General features: G+C 39.3%; 1 protein-coding gene across 3 annotated transcripts in view; it reads left to right on the forward strand.

Annotated features, from left to right (window-relative positions):
• Positions 1-15,213, forward strand: part of XRCC5 (X-ray repair cross complementing 5) — a 90,181-nt gene that overhangs the window by 21,056 nt on the left and 53,912 nt on the right. For all 3 annotated transcript variants that reach the window (XM_026491997.4, XM_044381189.3, XM_044381188.3), the window contains 5 exons: positions 1,154-1,266; positions 5,612-5,674; positions 10,536-10,673; positions 11,482-11,572; positions 13,876-14,009. In XM_026491997.4, the coding sequence (XP_026347782.2) occupies positions 1,154-1,266; positions 5,612-5,674; positions 10,536-10,673; positions 11,482-11,572; positions 13,876-14,009 (539 nt within the window). The remainder of the gene's footprint in view (positions 1-1,153; positions 1,267-5,611; positions 5,675-10,535; positions 10,674-11,481; positions 11,573-13,875; positions 14,010-15,213) is intronic.

The raw sequence follows: 15,213 nt of genomic DNA on the forward strand, positions 1-15,213 counted from the left end.
TTAAGATTTTATTTATTTATTTGACGGAGAGGGCAAGAGAGCACAAGCAGGGGGAGCTGGAGGCAGAGGGAGAAGCAGGCACCCTCTGAGCAGGGAGCCCGATGCAGGGCTCGATCCCAGGACCCTGGGATCACGACCTGAGCCGAAGGCAGATGCTTAACTGACTGAGCCACCCAGGCGCCCCTCCCTGATAATTTTTTGCTGGAGTTTTTGTTTTCATCACCACCTTTTTTAAAAGACATATATCAAAATACAGATGTGTTTCTTTTTAATTAAATGCATGGCATCAACAGATTGACAGGAACAGATAAACTGGATCACAGAATCTACCCCAAATGTACAAGTTTCTTTGTTTCTTGGAGTAAAGGTGCACATGCTTTTCCTTTCCATTTACCCAAGGCCAGAATCCTTGGAATTTGATGATCGTTCTCCCCACCCAGTACAGAAGACTGTGTATTGAAAGGGCACGACTTTCCATAGAACAGAGGCCCTGGAACAGGACTGGAGTTATTTTTAAGAAACCGAGAGCCTGTATTTGTATGAATAACCAAAGTAATTAAAAAGGAAAAAAAAAACAGCTAATATAATCCCAGAAATGAAGTAAATTTAAATGCAGAAAAATAGCCAACTTATCAATTGAATGTTCCTAAATAGAAGAGTTTTGGCTTCTCCCATTAGTAATTTGTATGTCTCCAGCATGCATTTTGGAGAACATTTTATTCTGAAATTTTCCTTTGGGCATTTTTCCCTTCGGGTCTCCAGGTTTCTGAATAAATGTGTTCTTGTTATTATGTTTACAAATCACACTTGTACTTTAGTCAACCATAGTTTATCTTTGGAGGATAACTGGTACATTACATTTGCTACATTCTTTCTTCTAGGCTGGATAATCATTAAGGTAACTAGATTGCAGAAGATGCTACTTAAAAAATGTAATTAGATTTTAATCGCCTCTATACTGTGTATGTTGTTTGTGTATCTGCTGCTGCTTTTTCCCCACTGATCACAAGGGGCAGTAATTTGATCCAGGGAACAATATATGGAGGCTTGATCTGGAGTATGCATGTATTGTTAATGTATGCGTAGGGCTAATTTCAGCTTGTAGAAAATGAGGCCCCATATGCTTAACAGATGCTCTTCTCTTGTTCTCTAGGGTTCCGCTATGGAAGTGATATCGTTCCTTTCTCTAAAGTGGATGAGGAACACATGAAATATAAATCGGAGGGGAAGTGCTTCTCCGTTTTGGGATTTTGTAGATCTTCTCAGGTATAGCACTTATTCTGTTCGTTGTCAACAAAAGGAATGAATTTTTCCCTTACCATTATTTGAGAAGGTATGCTTTCAGTTGGTCCTTTTATTTATGATGTATATTTATTTCACTTTTAGTTTTTTTGAATGTAGTCTGGGGATTAGTGTTAACTTCAGTTTTTGAATAGAGAGGCCAAGATGTAGAAAAGTCAGGAAGTCTTAGCATGAATCAGAATATATTCCATTGAGAGTCACTTCTTAGCTTGGCTGTCGGTCATAGCTCAAAGTAGCCTTAAAGAAACATCATTCGGTTCTTTGCTATTGTGTTGTTTTCTCTAAACTGTTATGTATAATAGAGTGTTTCCGAGGAATAAAGGTCTACTTGGGTTTTGAACGACTCCAGGCTCTTAGAATATCATTGGTTTATGCTGGTCACTGTTCTCAATGCCCAACAAAGAGGTCTAGGATCTGAAGCCTGTCCTTAAGTCATACATTCTTTAGACACCGACACGGAGATACACAAAACACATAGTGGGAAGTGCAGTAATTCACTGAGGGCCATGGGATAGCATATACTATTCTAGAAAGGGTTATTAAAGATTCTTGGAGATCTTAGATTAAATGTTCTTAAGGTAGGCAACCAAAGAAAATGAATAAGCATATCTTATAGCATATCTTTTCTAAGGCTCTATTGGGATAAAGCGATGTTTGTTGGTACTAAAGAAATTCAAGTGAGAATTATAATGAAAATAAATATTACCCAGTATACTGGATTTGAACTTCTTCTTGTTTCTCTGGGATATAGTCCCTGTGTGCTTTGGTATTAGAATAATTCCACGAGTGTGGGGAGATGTTTTCCATAATAAGCTGAAACTGTTGGATATGTTTTTAAACTTCTTAAACTGGAAATTGGGAGTACTTACTGAAAGTTGGTAAGATTTTAATGGTGAAAATAAATACTTTTTGGAAGTTGAGAGTTTCTAACAATTCTCTAACAAATTACACTAAATATATATTTCTTAAAAGTATTCACTTTGGGAGTTCTACAGACTTAGAACTTATGGTTGTTAATGGCAGTGCCTCTAAGTCTTTCCAGTGAAGCAGAACCTTCATTCAGGCCTGTGTATAAAAACTGATCCGAAATTCATGACCCAAGTAATTGAAGTCACCTGTGCCAGGGTGGGAGTGGTGGTGGTGGGGACTATTTAGTTGAATGACAGAGCAAAAAAGAGTGAGCTGAACAAAAAGTACATTTTTCCATTTTAAAAGACTTCAATAACTTAAAATTAACTTTTAAGTCATGACGTATTCTCTAAATCAACTTGTGTTGTTTTTAAGCTCTGTTTTATCTTAAGTACAATCTCAGACAGGTACAACAAAAATAATAGTCAGCATTTATTGAGTGATTATAGTATTCCATTCAATATAGGCATTTTATGTGAATCCCCATTTAATTCTTATTACAGACCTCCTAGATAGGTGCCATGATAATGTATTTTATACATTCGAAAATTGAGTAGTTGGTTGAAGGTCACAGCTAGAAGGCAGTAAAGACTGGTTTTGAACCAGGTCTCGCTGACTTCAGAGCCTAAACCATTAATCACTTGTAATCTGTCCACCAGGTAGACAAGCTGATTTTTTGAATGGTTTGGTTTTCATCCCTGCTTTCATGTATTATTTTAAGAAATGCATACGCATCTTTTAAAATTAATTAATTTTGGGGGGACACATGAAAAAACACTTTTTATTTTGAGACAATTAGAGATTCACATGCAGTTGTAAGAAATAATACTGAGAGATCCTGTGCGCCCCATACTTAGTTTCTCCCAAAGGTGACATCTTGAACACTATAAGGCAGTAGTTTTGTAAGAAAACTAAATGCCTAGTTTCTTCAAACTGTCAAATTGTTTCCAGAGTGGCTGTGCCATTTTATATTCCCACTATTCATGGGTGAGTGACTCAGTTTATCCACATGCTTGTCAGCGTTTTTTATTTTAACCATTCTGATAGGTGTTTATTTTTTCCCCATTTTATTCTTCTTTAATTTAACTTCAATTAATTAACATATAGCGTATTATTAGTGTCAGAGGTAGAGGTCAGTGATTCATCGGTCTTATGTGATACCCAGTGCTCATTACATCACATGCCCTCCTTAACGTCCATGACCCCAGTAACCCCATCCTTCATCCCCCCTTTCTAGCAACCCCCAGTTTGTTTAGAGTCTCTTATGGTTTGTCTCCCTCTCTGATTTCATCTTATTTTTCCCTCCTTTCCCTATGATCCTCTGTTTTGTTTCTTAAATTCCACATATGGTTGAGATCATGTGATAGTTGTCTTTGTCTGACTTATTTTGCTTAGCATAATACCCTCTAGTTCCATTCACGATGTTGTAAATGGCAAGATTTTTTTGATAGCTGAGTAATATTCCATCATATATGTGTGTGTGTGTGTGTGTGTGTGTGTGTGTGTGTGTATATATATATATATATACGTATATATATATATATACATATATATATATATATACGTATATATATACTACATCTTCTTTATTCATCTGTCGATGGACATCTGGGCTCTTTCCATAGTCTGGCTATTGTGGACATTGCCGCTATAAACACTGGGGTTCAGGTGCCCCTTCAGATCACTACATTTGTATCTTTGGGGTAAATACCTAGTAATGCAATTGCTGGGTTGTAGGGTAGTTCTATTTTCAACTTTTTGAGGAACATACATATCTTTTTAAGAGCAAGGTATTTTCCATAGTGACTAAGTATAAGCACACACCTTTTAGTAGACTAGTAATTATCTTTAATGACATCACATATTTTTCCATTTTCCCTTAAATTGAGGGAAAGTAACATTTCTGGATTGAATTTGATGAGAGCATTTGTATTATATAAAATGGGTTTTATGGTCTTGGTGTTTTTGTTTTGTTTTTTAATTGTGAAATTGCAGGTTACTCTTCTCTTAAATTTTCAATTTGTCTTCCTCCAAGTTATTAGTGTTCTGTGTATTTAATCGCAGAATGGGTATGAATTTAGCCAGAATTTCTCCCAAATACCTGGTTGTCCTTTGAGAAGTTATTTAAATGCCTTAGGAAAAATATCATTAGCTGTTCTTTAATCAATCAAGAACCATTACAGATTCTAATAGGAGGGCAAATCTATATGAATGTAGCAAACTTTGTCTTTTTAATATGGGATTATTCTCATATTTCCTTAAATAATAGTTTTCAAATGGGGACTGGCTGTGGAGATGGAGGGTATTTGAAGTCTGTGGGCCAAAGCCCCAACCTTTGAGACTCCGTCTTCTGGAGCTGCTGTTACTCTGAAAGGGCTCAGTTTCTTGGCTTCCGAGGTGGGAGGGCAGAAGAACACTTGAGGAGCATTGCCCTGTACAGCACATGGCATGTTCTTACAGATAAGCTCCAGGCTCAAGATGACAGGGAGCAGAGAGAAGTTGATCTTGGTCAGTAGATGCAGGTGGTTGACTGTGATGCTAGGAACTCTTCAGTCTTCATTTCTAATCGGGTATCGGTGGAGCTGCTGTCACCCCTCTGATACTCTGCCAGAGAAGGAATTGAACTAAAAGGGGGAGAGAAGGACATGCAGTACTTACTTTTGATTTCACTAGTCTCCCCTCCTCCAGCATGGCCCCCGCCCCTCCTAGTTCTTCACTTTGCAATTTAGCAGTGCCTCGTCTTTGCTCTTGGGGTGAAGTCCAAACTGCTTAACTTTGCTCATAAGACACTTCATGATTTGATCTTTGCTAATCTAATTTTTCACCTCTCCTCTCATACTAGGGCACTGCACCTACTCCAAAAGCAGTTCCCCAAAGGTACTGTTTTTATGTCATTCCAGACTTAATTCACGCTAGTATCTCTGCCCAGCACACTTGTGCTAGACTTTTCTCTTAGTTCGTATGCATCCTTTAAGTCTTGCCCTGGGTGTCTCCATTTGCAGAATCCTGCTCTGACCCTTCCTGACCAAGCTGGATGTCCTGTTTATGTGCTCTCGGAGCCCCGAGCTAGAATACTGCAGTCTTGTGCTTTTGTAGTGCTGCACCCCAATACTGCAGTGCAGTTAATTTCGTATTTGTCTAAGCTCCTTAGGACAAGACTATATCCTGTTTATTACTGTGTTTACAGTGCTCAGAACAGTGTTTGACATGGACTTGGAATTCCGATATGTATTGTGTTTAATTGAATTGAACCTCAGATAATAAGTTGTTTCAGTCCCTGTGAATTTTTTTTTTATTAAAACCATTTTGAACAGAATTTCTTAGTAACTGTGGCATTATGACCAAAGATGTTACTTACTATGGATCAAAATCAATTGTTTTCCTCACTTAACTCTTGTAGGTCCACAGGAGATATTTTATGGGAAATCAAGTCCTAAAGGTCTTTGCAGCAAAAGATGATGAGGTGAGTTGACAGTGGGCCTTTGAGGTAGTGCCACAGAATTGAATTGTCATTTTAAGTGAGTGGTTAGGGGCTTTTATGGTTTAAAATGACATTAATTCTTGCAACAACAGCGGGAAAGTTCAGTGAACTTTAACTCTGAAAAGGAGAAATGATAAATGAATTTGTCATAGCATGAGCACAATGCCCGAGGACATAGTCCTGCCACTGGAGACCAGGTGCGTATTAAAAACAAAAACATTTGAACAAATGCATTTAGGTGTGGGAATCTCCTGGTCAAATGTTGAGGAGGCTTGGGGTTCAGGTTGACCTTTTCGTTGTCATAAAGCACTGAACATTTAGCGCTGGCTTTAGCATCCTGGAGATGAGCTTTAGTGATTCACTGGGCCACTTCCCTCATCAGGAAATTCATCTTTGTCCCCTTCCCTCTCTCTTTGTACTTTTTTCCCACCTCCCCCAGGAGATTCTGTTTTCAGCCTGGTTTTTGCCTGGCTAACAACCCAATGACCACTGCATCCTGCGGTCACACCTGCCCTCTCTGTAAATGTTTTCTGTTCAGCCTCCAAGTTGGAACTTGTCATGTGAAGATGTTGATCTTAACTGGCAATAGTGCAGTCTCGTGTCTGCTTGAGACTACCTAAGCAGGGATCCAAGTTCCAGAAGTATTTGCATTTGAAGGTAGTAAACTGGCTGTCAAAGGCTTGTTTGGGGTGCAGGGAGGGCAGTGGTAGAAGTTATCTAGTCCTCTTAGTCTCCTTTTCTGCTTTTTCTCCTCACTTCTGAGGGGTACCTGGCTGCTGATCTAGTGAATGGGGATGCCATTTTATTGGAACAGTTAATTTAGGAGAATTGCTTTGTTTCCCATCAGTACTGAATGGATTTGTCAGAGCCTAGTAGGCATATGTGAATCCTAGTTTACATGAGAATCCTCATTCATGGATTTTTCCTGAGTCAAATCCTCTTGGAAATTATGCATTTGTAGTATATATTGTCATCATAGCTTAACGGCATTTTAACTGAATTTTAACTCCCAACTTACTGTTCCTTCACATAGAGAAAATTCTATCACTTCATGTGATTGCCAGTATGCCGTGAAGACTCTTGTGGACAGCTTTGTGTTATGGCCTCTGTGATTATCTAGACTTGCTAGCTAAGGGCAGCTTTGTGGCATACATAATTCTAACCCACCCTCGTGCAGACCCTATGGATCATTGGGTTGCTTTGAGGTCACTCAAGGAAAAAAAAATTCATCTACTAAAGGCAAAGGGCTACTCTTTGGTGTCATTCTTGATGTCCTAGTCAAAGGATAATACTAAAAATTGGAGCTTCTGATATAAGCAGGGGAGTAAGGAAACTATGTCAGGTGATGACTTCCAAGAAAACTTCGTTGGTAGGTAGGGAAGTAGGAGGGACGTCAGCCATAATAGCTCCCTTCATACATTAGAGGATTAGCATGTGGAATAGAAATTAAAGTAGGTTTCCTGCCAACAGATGGTAGTTTTGTTCAAAATGAAGAATTACTTTTGTCAACAAAGGTTACTACCTCCAGGTGGATTGGTTTCTTGTGAGATGATCAGATCTCCATTCCTGAATGTTTCCTAGCAGAGTCTTTATTTGCACCAGCCAGATTTGGGGGACGGAATTTCGTCATCATGTGGGTGGTTAAACTAGATGGATACTGTTGTTTTTCAACTCAAATATTCTGATTCTGTGAATAATTCCTTTTAAAAATATGTTTTCTCTGGTTATTAGCATGCAATTATTTTTTGTATAGAGAATCTACACTTGTACATGATTTGTACTGTGTGTGGAGGAGAAGGAGAAAAGGAAGGGAAGGAAATGGAACTTTAGTTGAGTTTCGCACAGGTGTAGCATTGTGTTTAAATTGTTGCAGTCATCCCTGAGCCCACCCTTCCTTCCTTTAATATCCCAGTTGGTTCTGTCAAAGACACCTAAATAGAAATTTGCTAACAAATTGGAAGTAATCTCGTCCTCAGACTCCCATTGTGCTTCTCTGGTCTGTGTAATGAGACTTGTTAGACTGTACACGTTCGGTATTTGGTACATATTCTCACTTCTGCGAGTAAAGAGTGTATTAGCTTAGTGAGATCAGGGACTCATCTTTGTTTTCTTACAGGGCCTAAGACAGTGTGTAGCAAAGAGTAGGCACTAAGTAAATATTCCTTGAATTGAACCAGAAAGGTAATGAATCTGCCACGAAACCTATAGAGGATTTTGAAGACAAGGTATTGAGGTCATAGGTTTTTGGTGGAGGAAGTGAAAATATACATAGCTAACTTGGATAAAAGTTAACTATAATACTGAGAAAAGTACAGACAGTGTGTTTGGGGGAGTTATAGAGAGGGAGAGACTAGAGAAAATCTAAAATGGTGAGGGTCAATTTACTGGGCCTTGGAAATAGGTTAGAAGCTCAAGAGACAGAGATGTGGAGAGGGCATTCTAGCTAGGAGGAAATTGTAAGAGTAGAAAGCTACAGGGGAGGGAAAGTGCAAGACTTGTCCAGGAATAATGGTCAGCTCGCTGAGGCTGGGATAGTGGAACCACTGGAGATTCTCTTAAAGATTTTTTATTTGAAAGAGAGAGTGTGCATATGCACTTGAGCAGGGGGAGGGAGAGGGACAAGCAGACTCCATGCTGAGCAAGATCCCAATTGAGCAAGATCCCACAGCGGAGCTCAGTCTCATGACCCTGAGATCATGACCTGAGCCAAAATCAAGAGTCAGACGCTTGACTGAGATACCCAGGTGCCCTGAACCTTTGGAGATTCTTGTGGTAGGGAATGATGTGATCGGCTCTGTGAACTGGAGAGGCATTGATGGAAGAGATAGATTAGAGAGATAGCACAGAGGTAGAATTGGTAAAGTTTGGTGAACACTTGAAGGTGAGGGATGAGTCAGGTGGCGTTACTGATGACTTTGGGGCTTCTCTTTTGGTTGATTGGCAGGTGGAGTTCATGAGGTAGGGAGTACTGGAGGAGAATGGGGGAAGATGGTAGTTTGGCTTTGGTCATGAACAGTTTGAGACACCTGTGGTATACTGCGACCTAGTAGGTGATATAAGTCTGGATTTTAGGAGGGTTTTAAAGCCGAATATACAGATTTTTGTTTCATCAACTCACGGAACTGGATCAAATAATTCCGAAATAGAGTTTCAGAGTGAGAGAAGGAGAGAAAGGCCAAAAAGAGAATTTCCAGATTAGTGGAAGAAGAGAAGCGTTAGGGGAGGAATGACCCACAAAGTAGAATAATCAGAGGACATTATTGTTTCTGAAGCCAAAGGAGAAAGTGCAGAGAAAGGGGGATGGTCAGATGCTGCTGAAAGGTCAAACAAATTGAATGGGAACCAAGGATTGGCAATTAGGAGGTCATAGACCTTGGAGAGTAACTTCAGTAAGGTGAGGGCAAGAGCTGGATTAGCTTGAAGAATAATTGTGTTCGAAGCCGTGGAAACAGCAAGACAATTATTTCATGAAATTTGGAGGTGAAGAGAAAGATATAGATAGTAATTTATGGAGAGAGGGGGACGAAGAAAGATTCTGTTTAGGAAGGCTGAGGCTGGAGTTTATTTGGAGTATGAAGGTTTGAATTAAGAGGAGAAAGATTGAAGTAAAAAGAGAGAGGAGCCACATAATGAAGTGGAGTTCCAGAAGCAGTTGCAGTAAGTGTGATCAAATGCAGATGTGTACCATGTGGCCTTGACGTGGATAGAGGGGCACTTAAAAAAAAAATCTGAAACAGGAATAAAGTGGATAATGATTTTTTTTTTTTTTTTAGGCTCAGTATAGTCATTTTTCTTTACTGTATAGTCATGTAGATATCATAGTGTAGTTCAATTAAAAGGTATTCCGTTATATACATCTGAATTTATCTGACTTAAATATGGGGGAAGAAAGATTAATCAATACATGATCAATATATATTGAAGAGACTCAAAAATCAATGTGAACCAGGCACGAATGGCTTTTTAGGACCACTGTTCTAAATATTTTCATTCTGGTGACAACCAAGAAATGAGTTAGCAGAACCTCTTTAATGTCTGGCATGAAAAAGATCCAGAAAAAAGAGGTTAATGTTTTCTATTGTGTTATCAGTTTCAAATTATAATACAGTAACTCCAGCTGAGACTTTGGGAACACTAAAAGTACTCAGTATTTTTCCTGTTCGGTCTATATGTTTGATCTAGTTATCAACAATAGGGTCCAAGAGTAATTTTTATTAGTATAAAACTTACTCAAAATCCAAATTCTAAATAGAAATGTTATAGTACTAGAGCTCAGAAGTTTGTTGTACTGATAATCTGTAACTGCCAATAAACAGTTTCATTTTTAGTAACATTGGTAATAAAGCTATGCTGTTTTACCAGCTAATAATACAGGTTTTAAGCATAGTAGAAACAATGTATAATTTAAAGACAAAAGGACTTTCTTTTTCTAAGTGGGTAACAATCTTGTAAGTACAGTTGACCCTCCTGGTAGAGGAGAGTGGAGTTAGGGGGGCTGACACCCCATGCAGTCAAAAATCCAGTATAACTTTTGACTCTCCCAAAACTTATCTACTAATAGCCTACTCTTGACCAGTAATCTAACCAATAACAACAGTCACTTAATATGTATTTTATATGTTATGTGTATTATGTACTTTATTCCAATAAAGTAGCTAGAGAAAAGAAAATGTTAGTAGGAAAATCATAAGGAAGAGAAAATACATTTGCAGTACTGTGCAAATCTGTGTGCAAGTGGACCTGTGCATTTCAGACCCATGTGTTCAAGGGTCAGCTGTATTTAGTTGTGTTGGGAAAGTTCACCCACATCGGCTATGTGTTAATGCAGTGGCTTTCTTACTAGGCAGCAGCCGTGGCGCTCTCCTCCCTGATTCATGCTTTGGATGAATTAGCCATGGTGGCCGTAGTTCGATATGCCTATGACAGAAGAGCTAATCCTCAAGTTGGCATGGCCTTTCCTTACATCAAGGACGCCTATGAGGTAAAACCCACAGTTCTTATACGTTCATTTTTTTCCATCAGTTCCTTTATTCCAAACAGTGCTTCTCAGCTGATAACGTGCCTGGGAATGACTTGGGGATCAGATTCTGTAGGCCTGAGATTGTGCCTGTCTCACAAATTCCAAGCAAGGCTGATGCAGTTGGTCTGTGAACCGCACTTTCAGTTATAATGAAAGAAGGTAAATTATTAAAGTATGTAAGGAGCTTATCAGTGAAGGTTACCTGTAACCTTCTGTTTGCCCAGTCCTGTGACCACTCAGTTCTCGCCCTTCTTGACTTGGCAGAATCTAATGGGGATAGAGAGTGCCCCTATTTTTACAAATGAAGACTATGGATAAAAGTCAAGGGTATGATTTTGTTGCGGTCCTTGAAAAATTCAGTTTATTTAGGGTTCTCCTGTTGAAAATACAGGCCTAGATTTTTGACCATTTCCTATTTCTCAGAGAACTTTCTGTAGTAGAACTGGAAAGGAGAAGGCAAATATTTTGACTTCCCAGTCAGTCTTCCAGTCACCATGACTTTTCTGTTTGTTGTATTGGTCACGCATTTTGTAGGTATTCTTTGATAAGTCTTTCTTTTAAGTATTTTTTTATGTTTAATATTCTTTGTACTGTTTACAGTTGTATACAGTGAATAATAGAAATCAAAGTGCTTTACTTACCACATACCAGACTTGACTTGTCTGATTTTTGAAATACTTTTGTTGTGCCACTTGTGTGGCGTTTGGGACCAACTTTATATTTTTTCATTAATTTGGTTTCTGCTTTTACCTCCTCTCTTTCTCGTTAGTGTTTAATATACGTGCAGCTGCCTTTTATGGAAGACTTGCGACAATACATGTTTTCATCTTTGAAAAATAATAAGAAATACATTCCCACAGGTGAGTTTATTTCCATTTTGCTCATTAATTGGCTCTAAACGCAGACTGTCCTTTGGAAATCACCTGTCTGCAGTCATTGATTGGGGCTGGGGGACTTCACGGGGTGGAATTCCTTGGATTCCAGTCGTGCTCATAACAGCGATGCGAAGGTGGTGCATCATGTTTTTTCCTAGTAGGGATAGGTTTGCCCCGAACTCTCCGAACGCTGTCTGGTCTCCCCCTCTGACTTAGAGCTTGTAGCTAGGGAGCAGCTTGTTGGAAATGGATGTGCATTCTCTCATTGTGAACCAGTTTGCCCTCTGCTGAAGTGAACTGACGTGCAGTGTCAAAGCTGTGACTTCAGTATCCTACATAAAATATGCTTAACTAACTTTGAACCGAAAAGTAAGTGCTGGAGATTAACTTTTTCTTTGTCCTTTCTTTGTAGTTTATAGTAACCGTCCGGGTCTCCTTTTTCCTTGTTTCTAGGAGTTACTTTAAGCTTGATGAGAAAAGGCCTTTATTATGCATCTGGCTACAGATGTCAGGGTGCAGCATGGAATGATTCTCACAGATAACAAATCCTGTCTTAGAGCTTATAGTTTAAGACAGCTACAATCAAATGTCAGAGTGGGCCGAATGTAGAGAGTAAATACCAAAAAGAACACCAAAGAATGAGTACATGTTTTAGTTTAGTAGTAAAATCTGTGTCATTTTAGGACTAGGGAGCTGTGAGGTGAGTCTCAGAAGTAGGTTCTCTGTTTGTCTTTTTGGTTAGATCCTTGTGGAGCGGTGCGCTGTACAAAAGCCAAGAACCAAATAGGCCCAAGGGCTTGTGCCTTCACTTTGTAGAAATGAGTCCCTGTGCGTCATGGTGGAGCCAGGCATGGACTTGAATGTATAGAAGCCTCCACTGTATTACAGTGTTACTTCTCTACATCTTGATAATTTCAAACATTAAATGAGTAGACATTTAAAAAAGAGAACTTTGTTGCAAAATTATCGTATGAACATAAATCATTCACTCGGGATCTAAAATGTTAAGTATCTTTCAGTCTCTTGATTTGTTTTCTGTGAGTTTGCATGTTTTTATTTGCACATTCTCCATTACGAAATGGATCGTTAAAACTGTTTGACATATGCCCCAAGTAGATATTTACATAGAGGTGTGCAACGCTGCAGGATCTGGCCTGTTGTTAATTTGACGTAGCAAACATACAGGTGCAACCTACTACCTGTTGCCAGGTGGACCCTGCAGCGGTCAGTTTAAGAGGGGGATGGCTGTGCCAGTGTCTGAAACCTCCCCTGGAAAGTCCAAAAATGGGAAAGTAACGTATCAGGATAAAAATCTGTATGCTCTTTCATTTTGTAGTAAAAGAGATATTTGGAAAGCTGAAGAACAGAAGCACAATGGTCTTTTTAGGAACTGCTTACTCTTTTCCACCTTTTGCCTAATGGCTGTGAATGATCCAGAAACAGCACTTCAGCTTTTAACAGCTGAGCTGCTGTATGAATCAGCAGAATGGAAGTTACACGTGGTGATTTAGGTAGAAGTGTGTTGGCAGGTGTTGCCTTTCATCCGCATTGCCTTGGACTGTGCCGTTTTTGTTGAGTTGGTAGATTTTTATTGAGCACTTGCTTTCTGTTAGGTATTAGGAAGAGGTAACGAAGATGTCATGTTTCTGCTCTCAAGGATCTTACAGTTTGAACGGAGCAGGGTAGGACATGGACGCAGATGTGCATACAGGCCATGAGGTTTGTGAGGGGAGAGAGCTCGTTCTGACTTGGGGAGATGGGGAAGGAGTCCACTCCCTCTGGTCTACTGGTATCTCCTGTTACGTTGTTCTGTCTTCCTGTTAAGTTACTCTGATAGAAGCTATAGGAAATCCTTGTAAAGCTTACGCCTCATCACCAAGGGTATTTTTCTTTTTCATGTTTTTCTCCTATAGCTAATTACTAATTTTTTTAATGTACTAACTCATTGAATACTGAATATTTTGAGTCTCCATATGGACGTTGGGTTTTGTATGGCAGTGGTGCTTCCTCTGGAGCAAACTCTTTTGCTTTTGATAGGATATTACACTGCAAAAGTTCACTGAATGGACCTAGGAGACCAGGTCTTTACTCTAAATATCTCTTTCTACAAAAGAGAATGCCAAGACTCAGGTTAAATGACTTGCATAACTAGGGACTGTTTTTTGGCCAAGCCCAGACTACATAACCTGCCGGTAATGCTGTATCTATGACTGGAAAGCATTTATTCTAGTGGAGAGCAGTGGACGTGATCATTTGTGTTTTGTGCACTCTGTTTATCCTTGTTTTAGAGGCTCAGTTGAGTGCTGTTGATGCCCTGATTGACTCCATGAGCTTGGTTAAGAAAGATGAAAAGGAGGACACCATTGAAGACTTGTTTCCAACCAGCAAAATCCCAAATCCTCAATTTCAGAGATTATTTCAGGTAAGAGAGAAAAGACGAACCAGTCCTTTTTTTTTTTTTTTTTTAAAGAAAGAGACCTGAGTGAAAAGTTAGCATAATTGGCCAGTCCCAAACAAGCATCTTTGTCCTCTAGGGGCTTCAGTTGCTTTATTTAATGGAAGAATAATACCTTCCCCTTCCTACTAAAAAAGGTAAAAATACTCTGAGTTGTTAGAAAGAAAGAAGTAAAGTTAGGATACTTGAAAAATTATTTTTCGGGGAGCCTGGGTGGCTCAGTCAGGTAAGTTAATCTGCCTTCAGCTCAGGTCGTGATCCCGCAGTCCTGGGATCGAGCCCTACGGGCTCCCTGCTCAGCGGGGAGTCTGCTTTTCCCTCTGACCCTCCTCCTGCTCGTGTTCTCTCGTTCTTCCTCGCTCTCTCTCAAATGAATAAAAGTCTTTAAAAAGAAAAAGTATTTTTCTGGAGAAGGCTAGTTTTTTTTTAAAGGCTAGGGTTTTTTTGGTTGTTTTTTTTTTTTTTTTTTTATTAAAAAGCATCTTCTTCCTTTATGCCTTTTCTAGGATTTTCTCCTCTATTTTATATGAATGAGACTTTGCTTTGTTTTTAATATCCAAATAGGAGAGTTTTTGTGAACTGTATAATAATATTAGAGAAAATGTGTTCCAGTACCACACCTGTCAAAATTTCATAACTAAAGGTAGCGTGGAGGTCAGATGAAAAGGTTGTAGTATGAAATTACTAAAGAGTAACTAAAATACAGAAAACTGTAAAATAGGTATTTCTGAATCTTGAGCCAAAGGAATTAGAAGGTGGGGATTGGATTAAGGGAAATGGAAGCCTGACAGGAGAGCTGACTTGTCCTAAAACAGGGAGGGATGGCCTGAAGGAATATTCCAGTCCCAGATGAAGCTGGTGGCAGCAGGACAGAGCCTTTCTTAACCCCACAGAGCTGACAGACATCACAAGCAGCTTTTTCAGTCATGCTCTTCCCCACAGAGGAGTGGAGGGCCTATTTTTTCAGGTGTGGGGGAGGAGTGGGGGGAAGGTGAGGGAGAGACCACTGATTGTCCCTTTCGGCTCCTTTCTCAAAGCATGTTTAACTGTCTCAAGTCCATATTAAGGCCCGTTATAATTTCAAGGGATCTCCTACTCAAAAGACACTGCCTGTTTTTTTGATGTTTATATTTTCTTTAAGTAGTGAAAACAAATCTTTTCTTCTAAAATT

The sequence above is a fragment of the Ursus arctos genome, unplaced genomic scaffold, assembly GCF_023065955.2.
Source record: "Ursus arctos isolate Adak ecotype North America unplaced genomic scaffold, UrsArc2.0 scaffold_1, whole genome shotgun sequence".
NCBI classification, from domain to species: Eukaryota; Metazoa; Chordata; class Mammalia; order Carnivora; family Ursidae; genus Ursus; species Ursus arctos.